This window comes from Pseudophryne corroboree, chromosome 5 (genome assembly GCF_028390025.1).
Source record: "Pseudophryne corroboree isolate aPseCor3 chromosome 5, aPseCor3.hap2, whole genome shotgun sequence".
Lineage (NCBI taxonomy): Eukaryota > Metazoa > Chordata > Amphibia > Anura > Myobatrachidae > Pseudophryne > Pseudophryne corroboree.
Window position 1 is genome coordinate 321,584,217 of NC_086448.1, and position 16,600 is coordinate 321,600,816.

Consider the following 16,600-nt stretch of genomic DNA (forward strand, 5'->3'; position numbering starts at 1 on the left):
TTGCCCTTCTCACCAAGGGTACCTCAGGTTCGTGGTACAGAACAGTCACTATCAGTTTCAGACGCTGCCGGTTGGATTGTCCACGGCACCCCGGGTCCTTACCAAGGTAATGGCCGAAATGATGATTCTTCTTCAAAGAAAATGGACGATCTCCTGATAGGGGCAAGGTCCAGAGAACAGTTGGAGGTCGGAGTAGCACTATCTCAAGTAGTTCTACGACAGCACGGGTGGATTCTAAATATTCCAAAACCGCAGCTGTTTCCGACGACACGTCTGCTGTTCCTAGGGATGATTCTGGACACAGTCCAGAAAAAGGTGTTTCTCCCGGAGAAGAAAGCCAGGGAGTTATCCGAGCTAGTCAGGAACCTCCTAAAACCAGGAAAAGTGTCAGTGCATCATTGCACAAGGGTCCTGGGAAAAATGGTGGCTTCTTACGAAGCGATTCCATTCGGCAGATTTCACGCAAGAACTTTTCAGTGGGATCTGCTGGAAAAATGGTCCGGATCGCATCTTCAGATGACTGGGTCCTGGTGACCACGGATGCCAGCCTGAGAGGCTGGGGAGCAGTCACACAGGGAAAAAATTTCCAGGGAGTGTGATCAAGTCTGGAGACTTCTCTCCACATAAATATACTGGAGCTAAGGGCAATTTACAATGTTCTAAGCTTAGCAAGACCTCTGCTTCAAGGTCAGCCGGTATTGATCCAGTGGGACAACATCACGGCAGTCGCCCACGTAAACAGACAGGGCGGCACAAGAAGCAGGAGGGCAATGGCAGAAACTGCAAGGATTCTTCGCTGGGCGAAAAATCATGTGATAGCACTGTCAGCAGTGTTCATTCCGGGAGTGGACAACTGGGAAGCAGACTTCCTCAGCAGGCACGACCTCCACCCGGGAGAGTGGGGACTTCATCGGGAAGTATTCCACATGATTGTGAACCGTTGGGAAAGACCAAAGGTGGACATGATGGCGTCCCGCCTGAACAAAAAACTGGACAGGTATTGCGCCAGGTCAAGAGACCCTCAAGCAATAGCTGTGGACGTTCTGGTAACACCGTGGGTGTATCAGTCGGTGTATGTGTTCCCTCCTCTGCTTCTCATACCCAAGGTACTGAGAATTATAAGACGTAGAGGAGTAAGAACTATACTCGTGGCTCCGGATTGGCCAAGAAGGACGTGGCACCCGGAACTTCAAGAAATGCTCACAGAGGACTCATGGCCTCTGCCGCTAAGAAGGGACTTGCTTCAGCAAGTACCAGGTCTGTTCCAAGACTTACCGCGGCTGCGTTTGACGGCATGGCGGTGGAACGCCAGATCCTAAGGGAAAAAGGCATTCCGGAAGAGGTCATTCCTACCCTGGTCAAAGCCAGGAAGGAGGTGACCGCAAAACATTATCACCACATGTGGCGAAAATATGTTGCGTGGTGTGAGGCCAGGAAGGCCCCACGAAGAAATTTAAACTCTGTCGATTCCTGCATTTCCTGCAAACAGGAGTGTCTATGGGCCTCAAATTGGGGTCCATTAAGGTTCAAATTTCGGCCCTGTCAATTTTCTTCCAGAAAGAATTGGCTTCAGTTCCTGAAGTCCAGAAGTTTGTCAAGGGAGTATTGCATATACAACCCCCTTTTTGTGCCTCCAGTGGCACTGTGGGATCTCAACGTAGTTCTGGGATTCCTCAAATCACATTTTAAACCGCTCAAACCTGTGGATTTGAAATATCTCACATGAAAAGTGACCATGCTGTTGGCCCTGGCCTCGGCCAGGCGAGTGTCAGAATTGGCGGCTTTGTCTCACAAAAGCCATATCTGATTGTCCATTCGGACAGGGCAGAGCTGCGGACTCGTCCCCAGTTTCTTCCTAAGGTGGTGTCAGCGTTTCACCTGAACCAGCTTATTGTGGTACCTGCGGCTGCTAGGGACTTGGAGGACTCCAAGTTGCTAGATGTTGTCAGGGCCCTGAAAATATAGGTTTCCAGGACGGCTGGAGTCAGGAAAACTGACTTGCTGTTATCCTGTATGCACCCAACAAACTGGGTGCTCTTGCTTCTAAGCAGACGATTGCTCGTTGGATTTGTAGCACATTTCAACTTGCACATTCTGTGGCAGGCCTGCCACAGCCTAAATCTGTCAAGGCCCATTCCACACGGAAGGTGGGCTCATCCTGGGCGGCTGCCCGAGGGGTCTCGGCATTACAACTCTGCCGAGCAGCTACGTGGTCGGGGGAGAACACGTTTGTAAAATTCTACAAATTTGATACCCTGGCTAAAGAGGACCTGGAGTTCTCTCATTCGGTGCTGCAGAGTCATCCGCACTCTCCCGCCCGTTTGGGAGCTTTGGTATAATCCCCATGGTCCTGACGGAGTCCCCAGCATCCACTAGGACGTCAGAGAAAATAAGATTTTACTTACCGATAAATCTATTTCTCGTAGTCCATAGTGGATGCTGGGCGCCAGTGGCGTAAGTTCGTCCCAGTCGCCCGGAGGCATGATACATTTTGGTGCCCCCCTACACATACACACACATACCATATGTAGCTATCCCGCACCCAGGGTGAACAGTAGAAGGGTGCTCAGGTACCTTTCCCAATAGTAATATAGATACACATAGAAAGTGGACGCATTCCAAGTCAGTCATTACAATAAAACAGACACCAGCATACCATTATAGTACACCTACAGTGCTCCCTCACCCACCAGGTCTCCATGGAGATGCTTTGGCGCAGCGGTGTGCCAATATAATTAGTGTTCACTGTAGTATTTTTTTTTTAGGGCAGGGTGCTGATCACGGGGAGGGCACATTTTTCATTCGTGAGGGTAAATTTTTAAGTTAAATGGGCAAACTTAGGTACATACTATAATGCTTGGTGCTCCCATTCCTATGGGCAAAACATGGACAGTGCGCACCGAAGGTGCGCAGCAAAAATCTAGGGGCGTTGTTTCGTGGGGAAGGGGCGTGGCCACATAATAGTGTCAATTTACATTACACCACACGGTAGTGCCCCTAATACACATTGCACCAGTTAGAACCTCCTATACACACTGCGCCAGGTAGAGGCTAGAGCACGTTATACATATTGCGCCAGATAGAGCACATTATACACATTGCGCCAGATAGAGCACATTATACACATTGCGCCAGATAGAGCACATTATACACATTGCGCCAGATAGAGCACATTATACACATTGCGTCAGGTAGGGAGCACTGAGGCACATTGCACCAGGTAGAGAGCACTGAGGAACACTGCACCAGGTAGAGAGCACTGAGGCACACTGCACCAGGTAGAGAGCACTGAGGCACACTGCACCAGGTAGAGAGCACTGAGGCACACTGCACCAGGTAGAGAGCACTGAGGCACACTGCACCAGGTAGAGAGCACTGAGGCACACTGCACCAGGTAGAGAGCACTGAGGCACACTGCACCAGGTAGAGAGCACTGAGGCACACTGCACCAGGTAGAGAGCACTGAGGCACACTGCACCAGGTAGAGAGCACTGAGGCACACTGCACCAGGTAGGGAGCACTGAGGCACACTGCACCAGGTAGGGAGCACTGAGGCACACTGCACCAGGTAGGGAGCACTCAGGCACACTGCACCAGGTAGGGAGCACTCAGGCACACTGCACCAGGTAGGGAGCACTCAGGCACACTGCACCAGGTAGGGAGCACTAATGGCACACTGCACCAGGTAGGGAGCACTGAGGCACACTGCACCAGGTAGAGCACTGAGGCACACTGCACCAGGTAGAGAGCACTGAGGCACACTGCACCAGGTAGAAAGCACTGAGATTAATGTTTACAGCTGCAAAATACTTACAAGGTTAATTTAGCCCAAGGGGACTCTCATGTACGTACCGGGTCCGGCGGCGCACGGCTGGATCCGGCGACGTGGCGGGGTCCGGCAGGCAGCAAACGGCGGGGCGGCAGGGCGCACAAAAACGGGCAGGGCGGGATTCAGCTGTCTAAAAAAGGGGCAGACACCTAGCGTGAACACTAGATATATATTAAAAAAAAGACAAACGCCTCATTCACTTAAACACACGTCTCACTTAAACACACACGCCTCTCACTTACATACACCTCTCACTTACACACACCTCTCACACACGTGCCTCTCACTTACACACACCTCTCACATACACATGCCTCTCACATACACATGCCTCTCACATACACATGCCTCTCACTTACATACACATGCCTCTCACTTATAGGCCCTACACACATAGCGATTTCACTGCACGATATGAACAATCTTGTTCATTAATGAACGAGATATCGTTCATATCGTGCAGTGTGGAGTCCCCAGCGATGAACGATGCGCGACCCCGCGCTCGTTCATCGCTGGGGCCATGTCGGCTGTGCATGCCGGCCAATATGGACGAGATCGTCCATATTTGCCTGCAAGTCTACGGAGCCGGGTGACGGGGGGAGTGAAGAAACTTCACTCCCCCCGTCACTGCCCCCCCGCCGCTGGGTCGCTCGTCGGCCGTCGGGCACCTCGGCGGCGCATCGCCGAGTGTGTAGGGCCCCTTACATACACATGCCTCTCACACACACACACATGCCTCTCACTTACATACACATGCCTCCCACTTACATACACATGCCTCTCACACACACACACACACACACACACACACACACACACACACACACACACACACACACACACACACAAACATGCCTCTCACTTACATACACATGCCTCCCACTTACATACACATACATGCCTCTCACACACATGCCACTCTCACACACATCACACACACACATGCCTCTTTTACTTGAATGTACAACTTTCCTTAAAAACACACACACCTCACTTAAAAACAAGCACACACAAAACACAGTACTTCCCCCCAAATACACCTCTCCCCCACCCCCCACACAGTGCCTACCTTTGGCTATCATCCAGAGCATGGAGGAGCAGAGAGTTCTGAGCTTCCCTCGGCTGGCTTACTAAGGGCCCGGGAGGAGCTGTGCTCTGGAGCTCCCCCTAGCTGCAGCCAGTGCCATCTCTCTCTACAGGAGGCAGCTTCCGTGTCATTGACACAGCTCCTCCATCTGCAATAGCAGCGCAGTCCTCAGGCTGCGGGAGACAGTGGAGGAGATGTGCCCCCTTGTGGCCAGGAGCCCGGCGGCAGCCGACTCCACTGCCTCCCACAGTTCCGCCCCTGCTGGGCGCCCATCCCAAGTGCGGATTGTCTGCAATACTTGTACATAGTTATTGTTACAAAAAAATCGGGTTGTTATTGTTGTGAGCCGTCTGTTCAGAGGCTCCTACGTTTGTCATACTGTTAACTGGGTTCAGATCACAAGTTGTACGGTGTGATTGGTGTGGCTGGTATGAGTCTTACCCGGGATTCAAAATCCTTCCTTATTGTGTACGCTCGTCCGGGCACAGTATCCTAACTGAGGCTTGGAGGAGGGTCATAGGGGGAGGAGCCAGTGCACACCACCTGATCCTAAAGCTTTATTTTTGTGCCCTGTCTCCTGCGGAGCCGCTAATCCCCATGGTCCTGACGGAGTCCCCAGCATCCACTACGGACTACGAGAAATAGATTTATCGGTAAGTAAAATCTTATTATCTTCATTATGCTGCAAGATGCAGCTGAATTATGCTGTCAGTGAAATAAATTTGGTGCATATTTAAGGAATAAGACCGGTGAGTGCTCCATTTTCTGGTTTCTATAAGTGAATGCTCGTGAGAGCCTCTGTGGATGACACCCCAGCTGATGGACTTTGGTCTAAACGTGAGTGCGACCCATATTTATATATATATATATATATATATATATATATTCATAAATATACACCATGGGCCGGCACTGCCTCATAGTAGCACAATTAAGGTGTGGGTGCACGCACAGATAGATAGAATATGCAGTTCATGAGGTGCAGAACTCCAATAAACAACATCTCAGGGCGGCATTGTTTTACAATGCCTATGCTGCCCTGAGTCGTTATTTATTGAAGTGCCGCACCTCACGAACTGCATAGATAGATAGATAGATAGATAGATAGATAGATAGATAGATAGATAGATAGATAGATAGATACTGCACTAGCTTTTCTACCCGTTCTTTGCACGGGAGTTTCTGATTTTCTTGGTTATAAATATAAATGAGCTGTAAATTTGAGATATCTTAATGTAAGTAAATATTAATCCATGGTTCTTGGTGTTACCAGAGGAGCACTCGTAGCAGATACGATAAAAAGTCACAGGACCATTTTTGTGGTGTATGAAATTATACACACTGCAGGTGCAATCCAAATTCTGATCCGATTGTCCGTTTGGGCGCTATTGTTCACACAACGCAAGCCATACATCGGTAACGACGTGATTATGTCAACCCCTTATTCATCCCTTTAGGATCCTTTTAGGGGAGGTTTATTAGAATTCTAATTACGTAGTTTTCCTATTTCCCACCTGAAGAATAACTATGTTAAATTTCAGCTTCCTAACACATCGGGAAGTAAGAGAATTAGTGATGAGTCAGTGAGTGAGGGCTTTCGCATGTATATATATATATATATATATATATACACCGTATTTTTCGGACCATAAGACGCACTTTTTCTCCCCAAAATTGTGAGGGGAAAAGTACATGCGTCTTATGGTCCGAATAATACATATGCAGAGCAATAAAAACCTTATGGAGCGCTCTCAATGCGCTGGGTGGGAGCGCACTGGGTGGGAGAGGCAGCAGTTATCGAGTGCGGGTAGCGGCGGGTCCTGTCTGCTGCTGCTGCTTTGCCGTCATCTGAGAGCGCGGCAGCAGAGCGCCGGCATCACGTGACTCCCCCGCTCCCTCCCCTCACCTCCTCCGAGTCCTGCTGCTGCTGCTTTGCCGTCATCTCAGAGCCCGGCATCTGAGAGCGCGGCAGCAGAGCGCCGGCATCACGTGACTCCCCCGCTCCCTCCCCTCACCTCCTCAGAGTCCTCGGGCAGCGTAAACTGACAGGCTGGATGCGGGGAACCTTGTATACACAGTACATGTATAATATTTGCCACAATAAAGTGACTCCTCCCCCTCACCTCCTTCTTTCTCAGAGTGCTTTGGGCAGCGTAATATTTGCCGTAATAAGGTACCCATATACTACCATACTGTACTGGTATATTAGTGGTAGTAAGTGAAGAGCCATGATGAGCAATATTTCTGCTGCTTCAATTTATAATGAATGGGGATTTTTTTTTAAGTTCCTTATACTGTATGTTATGAGGTAAAAAGGTTCTCATCTGCCAAAAGCTGCTCTGTACTGTGACTATGGCTGTGCTTGTGTGGCTGCCACACACTGTCCCAGAAAAATCTTATATTACACTATTTGGTTCAGAATATTTTTTTCCTGTTTTCCTCCTCTAAAAACTAGGTGCGTCTTATGGTCAGGTGCGTCTTATGGTCCGAAAAATACGTATATACTGTATATTTAAACTCCAATTTATTACATGTGTATGTGTGTATATACTTTGCATACACAGAGCTACAGTAGTAAGAGGAACCAGAAACCTGCATTCTTTTATATATAGTTGTGTTTATCATATGTTATGTCGGCGGGACAATGGACTACTTGCCACAAGCTCAGCTAATAATAACCATCCCAACGGGCCACGCTGCAGATGAGCTGCTGGGGAACAGAATAAAATGGCACTCACTCAGCCATTAATAATTGATTAACACCCCCACTATTCATAACTAACCCCTTATCCAACATCAACCATTATCCCCTCATCCTGCCTTAACCATGCACATCTAACAACTTTATAATTAACAACTCAACTTCTAGTAATCGTTAATGTCCTTTCACCAATGTCATTCTTTATCAAACCCCCTCATTAGCAATCTCCATGAACATCCTCATTATATCACCACCTCATCACTAACCCCATCTGCCGTGCTGTTTCTTCTATTACTGATCATATGGCAGTGTCCCCTCACTCCCCCTAAGTACTTACAGTCCATCACCATGCGCTACTCAGCCTAGTAGGTAAGTAGCCTCAGATCTGGTTTTCAGTGACAGTCTCGCAAGATGAAGACGCCAAATCTCGCAAGAATGTAGTGCTGTAGTGCTCCACAGCAGGCGGCACTGAGCCGCCAAGGAGAACCAGAGTGGAGATAGCTAAATGCTGTACACCTCCGGTTTCTGGTTAGTAGTTGTGGGGGACAGTGTGTAAGGGTCTCCGGTGTATGGGGACCCCAGGGTGACCGCCACTGCCACTCCGCCTATAATCGGGATCTGGTTATTCGCAGTATATGTTTATAATAAGAATTTACTCACCGGTAATTCTATTTCTCGTAGTCCGTAGTGGATGCTGGGACTCCGTAAGGACCATGGGGAATAGCGGCTCCGCAGGAGACTGGGCACAACTATAAAGAAAGTTTAGGCTACTGGTGTGCACTGGTTCCTCCCACTATGACCCTCCTCCAGACTTCAGTTAGGATACTGTGCCCGGAAGAGCTGACACAATAAGGAAGGATTTTGAATCCCGGGTAAGACTCATACCAGCCACACCAATCACACCGTATAACTCGTGATACAATACCCAGTTAACAGTATGATAACAACTGAGCCTCTCAACAGATGGCTCAACAATAACCCTTTAGTTAAGCAATAACTATATACAAGTATTGCAGACAATCCGCACTTGGGATGGGCGCCCAGCATCCACTACGGACTACGAGAAATAGAATTACCGGTGAGTAAATTCTTATTTTCTCTGACGTCCTAAGTGGATGCTGGGACTCCGTAAGGACCATGGGGATTATACCAAAGCTCCCAAAAGGGCGGGAGAGTGCGGATGACTCTGCAGCACCGAATGGGCAAACTCTAGGTCCTCCTCAGCCAGGGTGTCAAACTTGTAGAATTTAGCAAACGTGTTTGACCCCGACCAAGTAGCTGCTCGGCAAAGTTGAAGAGCCGAGACCCCTCAGGCAGCCGCCCAAGAAGAGCCCACCTTCCTCGTGGAATGGGCTTTCACTGATTTAGGATGCGGCAGTCCAGCCGCAGAATGTGCAAGCTGAATCGTACTACAGATCCAGCGAGCAATAGTCTGCTTTGAAGCAGGTGCACCCAACTTGTTGGGCGCATACAGGATAAAGAGCGAGTCAGTCTTTCTGACTCCAGCTGTCCTGGAAACATAAATTTTCAGGGCCCTGACTACGTCCAACAACTTGGAAGCCTCCAAGTCTTTTGTAGCCGCAGGCACCACGATAGGTTGGTTCAGATGAAAAGCTGATACCACTTTAGGGAGAAACTGGGGACGAGTCCTCAATTCTGCCCTATCCATATGGAAAATCAGATAAGGGCTTTTACATGACAAAGCCGCCAATTCTGATACACGCCTGGCCGAAGCCAAGGCCAACAACATGACCACTTTCCACGTGAGATATTTCAAATCCACGGTTTTCAGTGGCTCAAACCAATGTGACTTTAGGAAATCCAACACCACGTTGAGATCCCAAGGTGCCACTGGAGGCACAAAAGGGGGCTGAATATGCAGCACTCCCTTAACAAAAGTCTGAACTTCAGGTAGTGAAGCCAGTTCTCTCTGGAAGAAAATCGATAGAGCCGAAATCTGGACCTTAATGGAACCCAATTTAAGGCCCATAGTCACCCCTGACTGTAGGAAGTGCAGGAAACGGCCCAGCTGAAATTCCTCCGTTGGGGCCTTCCTGGCCTCACACCACGCAACATATTTTTGCCATATGCGGTGATAATGGTTTGCGGTTACTTCTTTCCTAGCTTTAATCAGCGTAGGAATGACTTCCTCCGGAATGCCCTTTTCCTTCAGGATCCGGTGTTCAACCGCCATGCCGTCAAACGCAGCCGCGGTAAGTCTTGGAACAGACAGGGGCCCTGCTGCAGCAGGTCTTGTCTGAGCGGTAGAGGCCATGGGTCCTCTGAGATCATTTCTTGAAGTTCCGGGTACCAAGCTCTTCTTGGCCAATCCGGAACAATGAGTATAGTTCTTACTCCTCTTCTCCTTATTATCCTCAGTACCTTTGGTATGAGAGGAAGAGGAGGGAACACATAAACCGACCGGTACACCCACGGTGTCACTAGAGTGTCCACAGCTATCGCCTGCGGGTCTCTTGACCTGGCGCAATACTTTTCTAGCTTTTTGTTTAGGCGGGACGCCATCATGTCCACCTGTGGCCTTTCCCAACGGTTTACAATCATTTGAAAGACTTCTGGATGAAGTCCCCACTCTCCCGGTGGAGGTCGTGCCTGCTGAGGAAGTCCGCTTCCCAGTTGTCAACTCCCGGAATGAACACTGCTGACAGTGCTAACACGTGATTTTCCGCCCATCGGAGAATCCTTGTGGCTTCTGCCATTGCCGTCCTGCTTCTCGTGCCGCCCTGTCGGTTTACATGGGCGACCGCCGTGATGTTGTCTGACTGGATCAGTACCGGCTGGTTTTGAAGCAGGGGTTTTGCCTGACTTAGGGCATTGTAAATGGCCCTTAGTTCCAGAATATTTATGTGCAGGGAAGTCTCCTGACTTGACCATAGTCCTTGGAAGTTTCTTCCCTGTGTGACTGCCCCCCAGCCTCGAAGGCTGGCATCCGTGGTCACCAGGACCCAGTCCTGTATGCCGAATCTGCGGCCCTCTTGAAGATGAGCACTCTGCAGCCACCACAGCAGAGACACCCTTGTCCTTGGAGACAGGGTTATCAGCCGATGCATCTGAAGATGCGATCCGGACCACTTGTCCAACAGGTCCCACTGAAATGTTCTTGCATGAAACCTGCCGAATGGAATCGCTTCGTAGGAAGCTACCATCTTTCCCAGGATCCGCGTGCAGTGATGCACCGACACCTGTTTTGGTTTTAGGAGGCCTCTGACTAGAGATGACAGCTCCTTGGCCTTCTCCTCCGGGAGAAACACTTTTTTCTTGTTCTGTGTCCAGAACCATCCCCAGGAACAGTAGACGTGTCGTAGGGACCAGCTGTGACTTTGGAATGTTTAGAATCCAGCCGTGCTGTTGTAGCACCTCCCGAGATAGTGCTACCCCGACCAACAACTGCTCCCTGGACCTCGCCTTTATCAGGAGATCGTCCAAGTACGGGATAATTAAAACTCCCTTCTTTCGAAGGAGTATCATCATTTCGGCCATTACCTTGGTAAAGACCCTCGGAGCCGTGGATAGACCGAACGGCAACGTCTGGAATTGGTAATGACAATCCTGTACCACAAATCTGAGGTACTCCTGGTGAGGATGGTAAATGGGGACATGCAGGTAAGCATCCTTGATGTCCAGTGATACCATGTAATCCCCCTCGTCCAGGCTTGCAATAACCGCCCTGAGCGATTCCATCTTGAACTTGAATTTTTTTATATATGTGTTCAAGGATTTCAAATTTAAAATGGGTCTCACCGAACCGTCCGGTTTCGGTACCACAAACATTGTGGAATAGTAACCCCGTCCTTGTTGAAGTAGGGGTACCTTTACTATCACCTGTTGTGAATACAGCTTGTTAATTGCCTGTAACACTGCCTCCCTGCCTGAGGGAGTGGTTGGTAAGGCAGATTTGAGGAAACGGCGGGGGGGAGACTCTCGAATTCCAGCTTGTACCCCTGAGATACTATCTGAAAGATCCAGGGATCCACCCGTGAGCGAGCCCACTGATTGCTGAAATATTTGAGACGGGCCCCCACCGTACCTGGCTCCGCCTGTGGAGCCCCAGCGTCATGCTGTGGACTTAGAGGAAGCGGGGGAGGACTTTTGCTCCTGGGAACTGGCTGTATGCTGCAGCTTTTTTCCCCTACCTCTGCCTCTGGGCAGAAAGGACGCGCCCTTAACCCGCTTGCCCCTATTGGGCCGAAAGGACTGTACCTGATAATACGGTGCTTTCTTTTGCTGTGAGGGAACATGGGGTAAAAATGTAGACTTCCCAGCTGTTGCTGTGGAAACGAGGTCCGAGAGACCATCCCCGAACAACTCCTCACCCTTATAAGGCAGAACTTCCATGTGCCTTTTGGAATCTGCATCTCCTGTCCACTGCCGAGTCCATAACCCTCTCCTGGCAGAAATGGACATTGCACTAATTTTGGATGCCAGCCGGCAAATATCCCTCTGTGCATCCCTCATGTATAAAAGTGCGTCTTTAATATGCTCTACGGTTAGCAATATAGTGTCCCTGTCTAGGGTATCAATATTTTCTGACAGGGAATCTGACCATGCAGCTGCAGCACTGCACATCCATGCTGAAGCAATAGCTGGTCTCAGTATAACACCTGTGTGTGTATATATAGACTTCAGGATAGCCTCCTGCTTTCTATCAGCAGATTCCTTCAGGGCGGCCGTATCCGGAGACGGTAGTGCCACCTTCTTTGACAAGCGTGTGAGCGCTTTATCCACTCTAGGGGATGTTTCCCAACGTGCCCTATCCTCTGGCGGGAAAGGGTACGCTTCTTCACACACTTCATTTAACTCCTCAGATGGAGGAAAAGCTACCGGTAGTTTTTTCTCTCCAAACATAATACCCTTTTTTGTGGTACCGGGGGTAACATCAGAAATGTGCAACACATTTTTCATTGCCTCAATCATGTAATGTGTGGCCCTACTGGAAGTTACATTAGTCTCATCGTCGTCGACACTGGAGTCAGTATCCGTGTCGACATCTGTGTCTGCCATCTGAGGTAGCGGGCGTTTTAGAGCCCTGATGGCTTTTGAGACGCCTGGGCAGGCACAGGCTGAGAAGCCGGCTGTCCCACATTTGGTATGTCGTCAAACCTTTTATGCAAGGAGTCGACACTGTCGCGTAATTCCTTCCACAGCACCATCCACTCAGGTGTCGACCCCGCAGGGGGTGACATCACATTTACAGGCATCTGGTCCGCCTCCACATAAGCCTCCTCATCAAACATGTCGACACAGCTGTACCGACACACCGCATACACACAGGGAATGCTCTGACAGAGGACAGGACCCCACAAAGCCCTTTGGGGAGACAGAGAGAGAGAGAGTATGCCAGCACACACCAGAGCGCTATATAATACAGGGACTAACTGAATTATATCCCCTTATAGCTGCTATATATATATACTGCGCCTAAATTTAGTGCCCCCCCTCTCTTTTTTACCCTTCTGTATTGTAGACTGCAGGGGAGAGCCAGGGAAGAGCCAGGGAGCTTCCTTCCAGCGGAGCTGTGAGGGAAAAATGGCGCCAGTGTGCTGAGGGAGTTAGCCCCGCCCCTTTTTCGGCGGACTTCTCCCGCGTTTTTGAAACTCTGGCAGGGGTATTAATTTACACCTATATAGCCTCTGGGACTATATATGGTGTATTTTTGCCAGCCAAGGTGTGTAATATTGCCCTGCACCCATCAGTGACCGGAGTGTGAGGTGTACATGAGGAGCAATGGCGCACAGCTGCAGTGCTGTGCGCTACCTTGGTGAAGACCGAAGTCTTCTGCCGCCGATTTTCCGGACCTCTTCATGCTTCTGGCTCTGTAAGGGGGACGGCGGCGCGGCTCCGGGAACGAACATCGAGGTCGGGTCCTGCGGTCGATCCCTCTGGAGCTAATGGTGTCCAGTAGCCTAAGAAGCCCAAACTACCACCTGTTAGGTAGGTTCGCTTCTTCTCCCCTTAGTCCCTCGCTGCAGTGAGTCTGTTGCCAGCAGATCTCACTGTAAAATAAAAAAACCTAAAATATACTTTCTTTCTAGGAGCTCAGGAGAGCCCCTAGTGTGCATCCAGCTCAGCCGGGCACAAGATTCTAACTAAAGTCTGGAGGAGGGTCATAGTGGGAGGAGCCAGTGCACACCAGTAGTCTAAAGCTTTCTTTATAGTTGTGCCCAGTCTCCTGCGGAGCCGCTATTCCCCATGGTCCTTACGGAGTCCCAGCATCCACTTAGGGCGTCAGAGAAATAAGTATTATTAGTACACTGTAGGCAGGACTTTAAAATTATGTTACAAAAATGTAAAAACTCTTTAAAAAAAATAAAAACCTTCACACAGTTTCTTCTCATATGGGATTCCATCTTCTGGATCAAAGCCCTGGAAAAATAAATAAGCAATTTTTCATTGTCCTATTCAAAATCAAACTTAAAAATGGAGTAAAATACTCAAACTGACCTGTGCAATAAATGTAAACTGTAGGCGTCAATATAATCATAAATGTGTTATGGCTTTCCCAGGACATTTAACTCCAAACAGTTAAACACAAGCGATACAAGATGGTAACCAGATGACAGTGAACACATTATATTAATGAGTCTATTATACCCTTTCACATTTTGCAATAACCCAGGCAGCGCCGGTGCTAGGGTGTTCGGCGTCCCCTGCAAACTATAAATTTGCGCCCTCCCACACTTTACAAAGGGACAGCACACATAATACCCCCTGTAGTAGTGATGCTTACACACGTAACGGGTATGGGTCATTGGGTCGACACAACTTAGTCATTAGAATGACCTAGTCCATGTCGACCTAATGACCCTGTCGACCTAGTGACCCTGTCGACCTAATGCATGTTGACCAATAGTGGTCGACCTAATGACTATCGACCTAATGACCGTATCCCCACGTAACACCGCCTGTAGTAGTGACGCTTAAACACGTAACACCGCCTGTAGCAGTGACGCTTACACACGTAACACCGCCTGTAGCAGTGACGCTTAGACACGTAACTCCCCATGTACCAATACCGCTTAGACAGGTAACGTCCCCTGTACCAGTGCCGCTTACACACGTAACGCCCCCTGTATCAGTGCCGCTTAGACAGGTAACGCCCCCTGTACCAGTGCCGCTTAAACACGTAACATCCCCTGTACCAGTGCCGCTTACACAAGTAACGTCTGTTGTAGCAGTGCCGCTTACACATGTAACGTCCCCTGTACCAGTGCCACTTACACATGTAACACCCCCTGTATCAGTGCCGCTTACACACGTAATGCCCCCTGTACCAGTGCCGCTTACACACGTAATGCCTCCTGTACCAGTGCCACTTACACACGTAAAGCCAACTGTACCAGTGCCGCTTACACACGTAACACCCTCTGTACCAGTGCCGCTTACATACGTAACGCCCCCTGTACCAGTGCCGCTTAAACACGTAACGCCCCCTGTACCAGTGCCGCTTACACATGTAACGCCCCCTGTACCAGTGACACTTACATGTAACGCCCCCTGTACCAGTGACACTTACATGTAACGCCCCCTGTACCAGTGCCGCTTGCACATGTAACGCCCCCTGTACCAGTGATGCTTACACATGTAACGCCCCCTGTACCAGTGATGCTTACACACGTAACGTCCCGTGTCCCAGTGATGCTTACACACATTATGCCGCAGTCACACATACACACACCACATACACACACACACTCACACACACACACATACTGTACATACATTACACACATACACAGCCACACATATATACAGTATACACAGATACTGTACACACATACTCTCATTCCAGACACTTACCTAAGGAAGTCTGGCAGCTGGCTGGCCGGAGCTGTAGCAGCTCATCCTCATGCTGCAGACTGGTCCCGTCAGAGCCGGATTAACAATGGGGCGGATGGAGCTGCAGCTCCAAGCCCCCCATCAAAATAGGCCCACAGCTTCTGGTGTGTTGCTGCTGTAGAGAGGAAAACATTTTTTCCTGCTACAGCAGCATGCCAAAGTCCGTCCAAGGCCCCGCCCCCCCTGGTCGCGACCCCGCTTCACACCCTCCGTCAGCACCAGCATTATAAACGTCCCCCCACATAGCCGCAATGGAAGACTCGCGGTCACTTCACCTGCCTGGCTCCTCCGCCTCCTTGCGGCGCATACGCAGGGACGTCAGGACGTGTGACGTCGGAGAGCGCCGCCCCGGCACCACCGCACGCGATGTGAAGGAAGCAACAGCAGATGCTGATCATGCTGTATAGCAGTGATTTTCAACCTTTTTTTACTCGCGGCACACCGAACAATATTTTAAAATTGCCAAGGCACACCATCAGTTCCCCACAGAAAAAAAAAAAAAAATCCACACATACATTGGCCTACACAGAAAAAACAATCACAATGCTCCCCACATAAATCATATTGCTCCCTATATAAATGCTATTGCTCCTCACATGAATTATTCACATTGTTCCCCCCCATAAATCTTTATTCTCCCCACATAAATCCTATTGTTCCCCATAGGAGAAGAAAACCCCCAAATATTAGCCCCTACTGGTCAGCTGTCCTCCCTGTTCCTCAGTGGCGGGTGTTGTTCATAGTGGAGTGCTGCGAATACTGAGCAGCGGGCGGTCGGGCAGGTGTGGATGTGGGTGGGGAAGGAAAGCTGTGTATGCAGGCGTGAACTGGAAGATATGTATACAGGTGGGTGGGCTGAATCAGCTGAGACGCGGCGGCCGTGACCTATGATATCACACCGCCGCGTCTTCAAGGCATACGTCACGGCCGGAGCACGACTGATCCTCCAAGAAGAGCCCGGGCCAACAGTTTACTCTAAAGGTGCAGGAAGCTGCTCTGGCTCCGTGGCACACCTTGCAACTGGTCGCGGCACACTAGTGTGCCACGGCACACTGGTTGAAAAAGCCTGCTGTATAGTGACAACCTCTGAGTAGGTTCCTCCATAGAGATCCTCCTGAGGAGGGGTGTA

At 49.7% G+C, this 16,600-nt stretch overlaps 1 protein-coding gene across 2 annotated transcripts in view; it reads right to left on the minus strand.

The window, feature by feature from the left end:
- The window catches only part of AOAH (acyloxyacyl hydrolase), a 439,135-nt gene that overhangs the window by 144,534 nt on the left and 278,001 nt on the right, over positions 1-16,600 (minus strand). For both annotated transcript variants that reach the window (XM_063922510.1, XM_063922509.1), the window contains one exon: positions 13,950-13,998. In XM_063922510.1, coding sequence (XP_063778580.1) covers positions 13,950-13,998 — 49 coding nt within the window. The remainder of the gene's footprint in view (positions 1-13,949; positions 13,999-16,600) is intronic.